The 12,458-nt window shown below is 41.3% G+C and overlaps 1 protein-coding gene across 1 annotated transcript in view; it reads right to left on the bottom strand.

Moving 5' to 3' along the window:
* Window positions 1–12,458, bottom strand: part of pop4 (POP4 homolog, ribonuclease P/MRP subunit) — a 39,754-nt gene that overhangs the window by 4,759 nt on the left and 22,537 nt on the right. The window contains exons 4-6 of the mRNA XM_063066945.1: window positions 12,229–12,306; window positions 5,973–6,034; window positions 3,217–3,318 (exon numbers count right to left, since the gene is read on the bottom strand). Coding sequence (XP_062923015.1) covers window positions 3,217–3,318; window positions 5,973–6,034; window positions 12,229–12,306 — 242 coding nt within the window. The remainder of the gene's footprint in view (window positions 1–3,216; window positions 3,319–5,972; window positions 6,035–12,228; window positions 12,307–12,458) is intronic.

Raw genomic sequence — 12,458 nt, 5'->3', positions numbered from 1 at the left:
TAAAATCCACATCTCTGACCAAAATTTTGATCAATTACATTGATAACTCTGTATGGTTGAGCATTATTTTTTTTCCTTTCTGCTAATCTTCCTCAGGAATTTATGCTACATTGAAGGTACTATGTAAATGGACTTATTACCAAAGGCTAACAGTACAAATATTACTTTGAAGTTAATTTTAATCAAAAAAGCCTAATTCACCTTTAAAGCCATAAGGCAAGGGGAAGCTGAAAACTAAGTCAAAGCTAAAGCGGCTAGTCTGGAGTTCTCTCACTTCAATGAGGTTTTCTACATTAAAATATTTTTTGATTATGACAGCTCTGTGGGATCAGGGGTTTGTGGCTGATTTAATTAAATACTACATACAAGGAGTAGTAGTTCAGGGGAACAGATCAAAACATAGAAAACATAGAAAATAGGTGCAGGAGTAGGCCATTCGGCCCTTTGAGCCTGCACCGCCATTTATTATGATCATGGCTGATCATCCAACTCAGAACCCTGCACCAGCCTTCCCTCCATACCCCCTGATCCCCGTAGCCACAAGGGCCATATCTAACTCCCTCTTAAATATAGCCAATGAACTGGCCTCAACTGTTTCCTGTGGCAGAGAATTCCACAGATTCACCAATCTCTGTGTGAAGAAGTTTTTCCTAATCTCAGTCCTTAAAGGCTTCGCCTTTATCCTCAAACTGTGACCCCTCGTTCTGGACTTCCCCAACATCGGGAATAATTTTCCTGCATCTAGCCTGTCCAATCCCTTTAGGATTTTATACGTTTCAATCAGATCCCCCCTCAATCTTCTAAATTCCAACGAGTACAAGCCTAGTTCATCTAGTCTTTCATCATAATAAAGTCCTGCCATCCCAGGAATCAATCTGGTGAATCTTCTTTGTACTCCCTCTATGGCAAGAATGTCTTTCCTCAGATTAGGGGACCAAAACTGCACACAATACTCCAGGTGTGGTCTCACCAAGGCCTTGTACAACTGCAGTAGAACCTCCCTGCTCCTGTACTCGAATCCTCTTGCTATAAATGCCAGCATACCATTCGCCTTTTTCACCGCCTGCTGTACCTGCATGCCCACTTTCAATGACTGGTGTATAATGACACCCAGGTCTCGTTGCACCTCCCCTTTTCCTAATCGGCCACCATTCAGATAATAATCTGTTTTCCTATTTTTGCCACCAAAGTGGATAACTTCACATTTATCCACATTAAATTGCATCTGCCATGAATTTGCCCACTCACCCAACCTATCCAAGTCACCCTGCATCCTCTTAACATCCTCCTCACAGCTAACACTGCCACCCAGCTTCGTGTCATCCGCAAACTTGGAGATGCTGCATTTAATTCCCTCATCCAAGTCATTAATATATATTGTAAACAACTGGGGTCCCAGCACTGAGCCTTGTGGTACCCCACTAGTCACTGCCTGCCATTCTGAAAAGGTCCCGTTTATTCCCACTCTTTGCTTCCTGTCTGCTAACCAATTCTCCATCCACATCAATACCTTACCCCCAATACCGTGTGCTTTAAGTTTGCACACTAATCTCCTGTGTGGGACCTTGTCAAAAGCCTTTTGAAAATCAAAACATACCACATCCACTGGTTCTCCCCTATCCACTCTACTAGTTACATCCTCAAAAAATTCTATGAGATTCGTCAGACATGATTTTCCTTTCACAAATCCATGCTGACTTTGTCCGATGATTTCACCGCTTTCCAAATGTGCTGTTATCACATCCTTGATAACTGACTCCAGCAGTTTCCCCACCACCGACGTTAGGCTAACCGGTCTATAATTCCCCAGTTTCTCTCTCCCTCCTTTTTTAAAAAGTGGGGTTACATTAGCCACTCTCCAATCCTCAGGAACTAGTCCAGAATCTAACGAGTTTTGAAAAATTACCACTAATGCATCTTCTATTTCTTCGGCTACTTCCTTAAGCACTCTGGGATGCAGACCATCTGGCCCTGGGGATTTATTTGCCTTTAATCCCTTCAATTTACCTAACACACTTCCCTACTAACATGTATTTTGCTCAGTTCCTCCATCTCACTGGACCCTCTGTCCCCTGCTATTTCTGGAAGATTATTTATGTCCTCCTTAGTGAAGACAGAACCAAAGTAATTATTCAATTGGTCTGCCATGTCCTTGCTCCCCATAATCAATTCACCTGTTTCTGTCTGTAGGGGACCTACATTTGTCTTTACCAGTCTTTTCCTTTTTACATATCTATAAAAGCTTTTACAGTCAGTTTTTATGTTCCCTGCCAGTTTTCTCTCATAATCTTTTTTCCCCTTCCTAATTAAGCCCTTTGTCCTCCTCTGCTGAACTCTGAATTTCTCCCAGTCCTCAGGTGAGCCACTTTCTCTGGCTAATTTGTATGCTTCTTCTTTGGAATTGATACTATCCCTAATTTCTCTTGTCAGCCACGGGTGCACTACCTTCCTTGATCTATTCTTTTGCCAAACTGGGATGAACAATTGTTGTAGTTCATCCATGCGATCTTTAAATGCTTGCCATTGCATATCCACCGTCAATCCTTTAAGTGTCATTTGCCAGTCTATCTTAGCTAATTCACGTCTCATACCTTCAAAGTTACCCCTCTTTAAGTTCAGAACCTTTGTTTCTGAATTATCTATGTCACTCTCCATCTTAATGAAGAATTCCACCATATTATGGTCACTCTTACCCAAGGGGCCTCTCACGACAAGATCGCTAATTAACCCTTCCTCATTGCTCAAAACCCAGTCCAGAATAGCCTGCTCTCTAGTTGGTTCCTCGACATGTTGGTTCAAAAAACCATCCCGCATACATTCCAAGAAATCCTCTTCCTCAGCACCTTTACCAATTTGGTTCACCCAATCTACATGTAGATTGAAGTCACCCATTATAACTGCTGTTCCTTTATTGCACACATTTCTAATTTCCTGTTTAATACCAACCCCGACCTCACTACTACTGTTAGTTACAAGTTACAATCCCTCAAGTTTTATACGGTATCCATAGCAAATAAATGCATTTTAAACTCGGAATTGATCAGAAACATAAAGCGGATTAAACAGCAAAAGTCGGGAAAATAAAAAAGGAAGCATGCAGTAGTTTAGTAGGTAATTCACCAAAGCATCTTGTTCTTATCTCAATATTGTGCTATCACTTAAAATAGAGGGCAGTACAAAACCCCTAATGTAAAGACACAGGATTTGTAACATTACCTTTAAGCTTATTTTCCACAGTGATAATCTTGAATATATGTTTCATTTCCTGCAGGACAATTCCAGTAATCCCAACATAAGAGGGGCATTTGGACTTAACCACTGTAATACAAATAGATATTCAATACATGAATGTGAATCTCAAAAGAAGTAATTTTTTAAAATGCTTCTACGCCGATGAGTTAAAATGATTGCCAACAAAACCTGCTTAGGGAACAGAAAGACGCAAACACGAGGAAATCTGCAGATGCTGGGATTTCAAGCAACCACACATAAAAGTTGCTGGTGAACGCAGCAGGCCAGGCAGCATCTCTAGGAAGAGGTACAGTCGACGCTCTGTCCGCCAGACTTCTATATATTGGCGAGACCCAGCGCAGACTGGGAGACTGTTTCGCTGAACACCTACGCTCTGTCCACCAGAGAGAGCAGGATCTCCCAGTGGCCACACATTTTAATTCCACATCCCATTCCCATTCTGACATGTCTATCCACTGCCTCCTCTACTGTAAAGATGAAACCACACTCAGGTTGGAGGAACAACACCTTACATTCCGTCTGGGTAGCCTCCAACCTGATGGCATGAACATTGACTTCTCTAACTTCCGTTAATGCCCCTCCTCCCCCTCGTACCCCATCCGTTATTTATTTTTTATATATATATATACTTATATATTCATTCTTTTTCACTCTCTGTCCCTCTCACTATACCCCTTGCCCATCCTCTGGGTTTTCCCCCCCTCCCCCTTTTCTTTCTCCCTGGGCCTCCCATCCCATGATCCTCTCATATCCCTTTTGCCAATCACCTGTCCAGCTCTTGGCTCCATCCCTCCCCCTCCTGTCTTCTCCTATCACTTTGGATCTCCCCCTCCCCCTCTCAAATCTCTTACTAGCCCTTCTTTCAGTTAGTCCTGACAAAGGGTCTCGGCCCGAAACGTTGACTGAAGCTCTTCCTACAGATGCTGCCTGGCCTGCTGCATTTCTGGAAATTGGATCACTTGGTTGTCCTTCCCCTGCCTGCATACAAGCAGAGGCAAGGCTCCAGAGATTAGAACAATAATCGTACCGGTGCCTGAGAAGTACACAGAAGACTGCCTCAATGACTATCGCCCAGTAGCACTTTATCCACAATTTTGAGACATTGGTGATGAAAGAGGCCCACAGAGGTGCCATCTCATTGGCTCTTCACTCAACCTTGAAACATCTGGACAGCAAAGATGCATACATCAGGATGTTCTTCATTGACTACAACTCAGTATTCCAATACCATCATCCCTTCAGAACTAATCAATAAGCTTCAAGACCTTTGCCACATTACCTCCATGTGCAATTGGATCCTTGATTTTGTCACTTGTAGACCCCAGTCAGTTTGGATTGTCAACAACATCTCCACCACGATCTCCATCGGCACAGGTCCACTACAAGGCTGTGTGACTAGTCCCCTGCTCTACTCACTTTACCCTTATAACTGTGTGGTTAAGCACAGCTCCAATGCCACATTTAAGTTTGCAGACGTCACCACTCTCAATCGGCTGAATCGAAGGCGGTGACGTATCAGCATACTGGAGGGAGATAGAAAATCTGGCTGAGAGGTGCCACAACAACAACCTCTTACTCGATGTCAGCAAGACCACAGAGCTGATTATTGACTTCAGAAGGAGGAAACCAGAGGTCCATGAGCCAGTCTGCATCAGAGGATCAGAGATGCTGAAGGTTCAGCAACTTTAAATTCCTGTGTTATTATTTCAGAGAAGGTATCCTGTGCCAACATGTAAGTTTACTTAAGAAGAAAGCATAACAGCACCTCTATTTCCTTAGGAGCTTGTGAAGATTTCGCATGACATCTAAAACTCTGACAAACTTCTATAGATGCGTGGTGGAGAGTATATTAATTGGTTGCATCACAGTCTTGTATGGAAACACCGATGCCCTTGAACAGAAAATCCTACATAAAAGAAGTGGATACGGCTCAGTCTATCACGGATAAAGCCCTCCCCACCATTGAGCACATCTACACGAATCGTTATTGCAAGGAAGCAGCATCCATCATCTAGGACATCTCTTTTTGCTGATGCCATCAGGAAAAAGGTACAGGAGCCTCTGGACTCACACCCCCAAGTTCAGGAACAGTTATTACCACCAGGCTCTTGAATCAAAGGGGATACCCTCACTGATCTTCACTTGCCATCACTGAAATATTCCCATAACCTATGGACTCATTTTCAAGGCATCTTCATCCCAGGTTCTCAATATTTATTGCTTATATATATTTATTATTATTATTTTCTTTCTGTGTTTGCACACTGGTGAAAAGCCCATTTGCTGTTGCTTTTCATTGATTCTATTATAGTTATTATTCTATTATGGATTTATTGAGTATACCCACAAGAAAATAAATCTCAGGTACATGGGTAAAACAGCTGTGAGAAAAACAGTTCTGAATTGCCTTACTGCTCATTTCTCATGAACTATCAGTAACAAAAAATCACTGCTTTTTGAAAACAAACAAACACACCTGATGTTATTTAAAAACTGTTTGTTCTAAGTACAGTGTACTGTCTTAACGGCCAAACAAGTGAATGTGACTGACGCTAGTTAGAAACTGTTTGGCAACAGTCTTCTACCCAATTAAGTGGCACAGTGTCCCAAATAAGCAGCTGCCCCAATTAACGTAAGGCCCAATTAACTAGAATCCACTATATCTTCTACAAGGGGAGTTTTTTGTACTTTTGCTTATTACACTGTAAAAATCTATGTACCTGTCACAATGGCTCCATGAAAGTCTGCCTTCATCAGCTTTGTCTGGATCATATTCGTTGACCTATGAATGTTTTAGAAACATTGTATAACAACCACAAAGGCACTATTATCCTTTACATGTCAGCAGACATTCAACAGGTTTTACTAAATTGCTACTTAATTGTTAGTACTTAATTTAAAACATTTTAGTTTTTAAAATTTTAGCCATGTGCATCGATAAACTTAGAAAGATTTCAACATTAATGAAACACAATAAAAACTTAGAATCTCCTTTACACCATTGTAATTTATCTCACACCACTTCCATAACTGAGATACTTCCCTAAAGTTAAGGACATGTTGGGCTCATTGTTAGAAAGTAAATTATTTCTGATTTATATAAAGTTGTGGGATTTGGAAAAAAAAACAAAACTTATTTAAAAATATACATTCAATGTCCCTTTGTCCAATGACCCTGAAAAGGAATATAACAAAATGAATTTACACCTATCACTGTCTCTTTCGTTTCAGTTTAATGAGCATCATCGCCGCCAAAGTATCTGGATATATGGGACGCCACGGTAGTGTAGTGCTTAGTGTGATGCATTTACAGCTTGGGTGTTGGAGCTCAGAGTTCAATTCGAACATAATCTGTAAGGCATCTGTGTATCATCCCTATGGAATGTGTGGACTTTCATTAGGTGCTCCGGTTTCTTCCCACAGTCCAAAGACATACTGGTTATGGTTAGTAGGTTAATTAGTCATCGTAAATTATCCCGCAATTATGCTAGAGTTAATTGGGAGTTGCATTTATATTACCATTCACTCAATTTTTTTAATAAATACTTCCAAGCAACATTTACAGAACTGAGTAAAATTGAAAGCAGTATCCCTTAAGCTGTAGTGCTTGATAACTTAAACTTCTTTTATATACTTGTCCTTGAAGGAATTTAAGAATAAAAGCTCTGTGAGTTTATCTACTGACAGACTGGTGTCTTTGTTTCCAGCCAGGTTCCATAAACTCCTACTTGCACTGTTATTCCATTCATTTATGAGCTGTTAGTATCACTGGCAGGACCAGAATCAATGCCTACTTCCAAATGATCGTGTGAAGGTGAACATAAGCCACCCTCTGGAACACCATAAGTCATAGGAGCAAAATCAGGTCATTCAATCCATCAAGTCTGGCCTGCCATTTCAACAGTCCATCCATTTCCCTCTCAATCCCATTCTCGTACCTCCGCCATGTAGCGTTTCACTAATTAAGAAACTATCAACCTTAAGCACACCCAATAACTTGGCCTCCACAGCTGCCTGTGGCAATGAATTCTAAAGATTCACCCCACTCTGGCTTAAGAAATTCCTCCTCATTTCCATTTGAAATGAATGTCCTTCTATTCTGAGGCTGTTCGCTCTGGTTCCAGACTCTCCCAGTGTAGAAAACATCCTCTTCACATCCACTGTATCTAGGCCTTTTAACACTTGATTGATGTTAGTGAGTTCCCCCCCCCCCCATTCTTCTAAATTCCCATGAGTATAAGCACAGAGCCATCAAACGCTCCTCAAAGGATAACCCTTTCATTCCTGGAATCATTCTCACAAATCTTCTCTGAACCCTCTCCACTGTCAGCACATACTTTCTTAGATAAGGATCCCCAAAACTGCTCACAATACTCCAAGTGAGGCCTCACCAGTGCCATATAAAGCCTCAGCATTACTTCCTTGCTTTTATATCCCAGTCCTCTCGAAATAAATGCTAACATTGCATTTGCCTTCCTCACACCCTGACTCAACCTGCAACTTAATCTTTAGGGGACTCCCAATCCCCTTTTTGGGCAACTTTATTTTGGATATGAGATGTCCACATGTCAGAGGGAATTGAGCATTTGGGGAGCAATTCTACTAGTTTTGTTGCTTTTGTGTTTTCAAAATATCCAGTGACTAATCATTTGTATCTCCCTGCGTAAAAGAATGGCCAAGCAGTGAATGCTGGTTTGTGGTGGGAGATCCTGTTATACATTCCTGTGGGTGGCATTTGAATTTGCATACTGAATCAATGGGTCAGATTGCTGAAGTTGTTTGAAGACTCTTTATTACATCTCAGAAGGTATGCCACTGATAGCGATCTCTGACGATGAAGACTGTTGGGGGAAATTATCTGGCTTCTTGGATTTTGGCATGCATTCTGTTATGGGGGAGCTGGGAGGTACTCGTCCATTCCAGCTAACCTTAACCTAGAGTATGGTAACAGCCTTAAGGGACTTGAGCCTTAATAGCTCAGGTGGAGTGAGTCCTTTAAGGGCTGGTATTTTATTTTACGTAGCACTTATATAATTGGAATGTCCTGACTCATAAAGTGATTTCCGCACCTGACAGGGAGTGTAGTGTAAGTGGTATGTTGAGTAAAGGTACAAGGTGCAAGGTGCATGGCAAGTGTGAGCAAGAGCAGTATCCTGGGACAGCTGTGTCTATGCTAAATGGAATTGTGAAGCTGGGTACTTGTTGGATGGAAGCTAACTGGCACTGATATGTAGTTCCTAAGCCTACCCATTATTCACACAGGGTGGTGTGCTTGATATGTAGTGCTATATGTATGCCAGTCCAGTGCCCTTGCCCATGCTGGTCGGTAAGAGGGCTATTACATAGGAAGGATGCTTTGAATGATAGCCTTTCTCAGCATGGTACAGCCAGACTGACCCAGGAACTCATTTCAATGGCCTTGGATTACCTGCTGATAAGGAAGATGGCACTCTCTGACGGTGGTGTCTGAAAAGAGGATGCTGTCCAAGTTGCATGCCATCTTAGACAATGTATCCCATCCACTACATAATGTACTGGGTGGGCACAGGAGTACATTCAGCCAGAGACTCATTCCACCGAGATGCAGCACAGAGCGTCATAGGAAGTCATTCCTGCCTGTGGCCATCAAACTTTACAACTCCTCCCTTGGAGGGTCAGACACCCTGAGCCAATAGGCTGGTCCTGGACTTATATTTCCTGGCATAATTTACATATTACTATTTAACTATTTATGGTTTTATTACTATTTAATTACTATTTAATTATTTATGGTACAACTGTAATGAAAACCAATTTCCCCCGGGATCAATAAAGTATGACTATGACTACTATGACTTGTACTGTTACCGGTCACGAATGCTACACCAAGATTCCCGAGGGGTCGGGTAACATCACTCATCTGGTTGATAACATCTCAGAATATAAGATTAAGTGGGGGACCAGCTCATTGGCTATTACACACTGGGGCAGGGCTAGTGGTCTTTCGGGGCACGGAGAGGCTGGTGGACTACTATAGCATACTGGGAGGTGACTATTAGGTTTACAGTACTGGGTATTGTATTTGTGATTTATGTGTAACTTAGTTTGGAGTTCGTGAGTCATAATAGTCTGAGGGATGGATCATCATGCTCACAACTTTCCAGAGGTGGAGTGTTTTATGGGGTGTGTCTTATTCTGATTGTTGAAAGTCGCTTCCTTTGTGATTGATTAGTTTAGCGCCTGCAGCTGTTTTTCACACTGGATAACTACCTGGCGTCCAGTTTCAAATATCCTGGGTATATAAATAGCACATGGAAGAGGCTTGCTCTCTTCTTCTTCCTTTGTTTAATCTGTACGCACTTTTTAACTAAGTATGTTTGTTTAACATACGTCTGTTTGTTGAGTATTCAGCTTTGCAGTGTCTGTAACTTGTGAAACATGAATGTTTGGTTGAATTTTTATCGTTTGTAAATAAGTGATTAATATGCCTATTCGAAGTCAGTGCACCTCCTATCTCATTTGCTGGACCTGTGAATCTGATTCAATATTAGAACCCCAAAATTTCATCCTTAATAATCGACTCCAACATCTTCCCAACAACGAAGGTCAGGCTAACTGGCCTATAATTTCCTTTCTTCTGCCGCTCTCCCTTCTTGAGTGATATTTGCAATTTTCCAGCCCTCCAGAACTATGCCAGAATCTTGAAAGATAATTACTAACGCCTCCACAATCTCTTCAGCTACCTCTTTCAGAACCCTGTGGTGTAGTCCATCTGTTCCAGATGGCTTATCTAGCTTCAGACCTTCCAACTTCCCATGCACCTATTAATAGTAACTGCACTCATTTCTGGCCCTAACACTCCCGAATTTCCAGCATACTGCTAATGTCTTCCACAGTGAAGACTGATGCAAAATACTTATATAGTTCATCCGCCATTTCCTTCTCCTCCATTACTACCTCTCCAGCGTCATTTTCCAGCGGTCCAATGTCTATTCTCACGTCTCTTTGACTCTTTATATATCTAAAAAAAAACTTTTGGTATCCTTTTTGATATAACTGGCTAGTTTACCTTCATATTTCATTTTTCTCCTTTTTGGCTTTTTAGTTGCCTTCTGTTGATTTTTAAGTTTCCCAATCCTCTAAATCCCCACTATTTTTCCTCTATTATATGCTCTCTATTTTGCCTTTGACATCCCTTGTTATCCATGGTTTAGAATACTTCTTATTCTTTGAGGTATATCTATCCTGCACCTTCTGAATTGACCCCTGAAACTCCAACCATCGCGGCTCTGCCGTCATCCATGTTATTGCCCCCTTCCAATCAACTTTGGCCAGCTCCTCATTCATACCTCTGCAATTCTCTTTACTCCACTGTAATACTGATACATTTCACTTTAGCTTCTCTCACTCAAATTGCAGGGTGAAAAATATCATTTTATGTTCATTGTCCCCAAAGGGTTCATTTGCCTTTAGCTCCCTAATCGACACATCACCTAATCCAACCTAACTGATCCCCTAGTAGGCTCAAACACAAGCTGCTCTAAAAAGCCATCTTGTTGACATTTGTTACATACTTCATGGATATTTTGTGATTGTCTTATGAGGATGATGTAATGGTCTTGCGGAGGTCACATGATGTAATCTTCCCGGTGATGTGAGGTCATGTGATGACCTGTTCTCACCAGGTATATAAGTGTAGACCCCTGGTGACGCAGTTAGTTTTCAGTTAGATCGTCAGTCGGATACTCCGCTACGATGCGTATTAGTCTCATGATGCAGTATAGTTTTTAAACAGAGTTTTACTTTCTATTGTAAGGTACAGAAGTGTTGGGCCGGTAGTTTCACCAATCGCTGCCAGGTTTGTTGATGTACATTTTCAGTAGTAATGGAGAGTGAAGACGGGAACCTGAAGGAGTCGTTCGGCGGTTCTGGAGAGGATTGACTATTACTGAATTCGTTCCAGTAAGATTGACCTGCATGAGATAACCTTTGCTAAAAGCAGCAGGAAAGGTTGTGCAGTATCTAGTCTACAGAGGGAAAAGGTCAGTGCCTTTAAACCGTTTTATTTCCGTCGTCGTGAATCCTGCGGACAAGGCAGGTTCCAGCTGGGATCAGCAGTAACGTCATGTCTTTGAGGAATTCTTTACTTCAGGGAAGTCTCTCCTAATTGACTGTATAAATATCTTGGACTTTCAGATTTAGCACTCTAAGAACTGTGTTCCAATTTAACACTTTAATACTGTGTTCGCATTTACCGCTTTAAGAACTAGTACTGAGTTTGGCAGTTTGTTAAATGGCGGCATAGCAGTTTACTTCCGGTTAAGGTTTTTGTTTGTTTATCTTTTTACTAATTTTAAGCAGAGATCAATAAATGTTTATTTGTTTATAAAACTTTGACTCAATTTCTATATTCATTGTTGCCGGTCACGTGACACATTCTACATATTTCTCTTGGGATCCAGTACCAACCTCAAAAGTATTCAAAGCTGTATACTTACTATTGAGGAAACCAGCCACAGAGGTACTGTCTGCCCATTTCCTTGCCCTCTCCTGAATGTCATCCAGGTATCTGCCTCCTGCAAAACTTAGGGGTGACTATCTCCCTACAGTTTTACCTTCAGACAAAGAGTTTCCACAGTGGTATTGACTGAAAGGTTCATAATTTGGCCCATCAAAGATGAAAGATAAATAAAATATTGCCATGTTGGAATGGTGTGTGGCATATGTCAGAATATGCTTCTGATCAATGGTGCCTTGTACACCCACACTCCACAAAATTCTCAGCTCCTGAAAAATGTGATTCATCAGCAATAATGCCAATGTTCAGAAGATGGTCACACTGTTATCTGTACAGCTCAACAGCCACCAGCTTTTTAGGTGTGTTGCTCTACATTTCTGAATGATATCTCGGTCTTGTTGCAGTTAATCACACAGGTCCTTCAAGTTCACATATAGAGTACTAATGTGTGCATTTTGCAAAACAATGACAGTACTTACGTTTGAGGTTTCAAGCCATTACATAGATCTCGAATGTACTGTTTCCATAGCTCATGCAAAGGGAGAAACAATTCATACCTGAAAAAAAGCAAAATGGTCCTAACTAGTATTTTAACACCTACAGCCTCATATAAACTGATGGGTGAAAATGGATATTTCACTGAAACTCTATTTGAAATAATAGTAAATGCATAGAAAAGCCTACGAAACTGAACAGTTTACAATGTATT

Source organism: Mobula hypostoma, chromosome 14 (assembly GCF_963921235.1).
Source record: "Mobula hypostoma chromosome 14, sMobHyp1.1, whole genome shotgun sequence".
Lineage (NCBI taxonomy): Eukaryota > Metazoa > Chordata > Chondrichthyes > Myliobatiformes > Myliobatidae > Mobula > Mobula hypostoma.
This window is presented reverse-complemented; position numbering and strand designations above follow the sequence as displayed.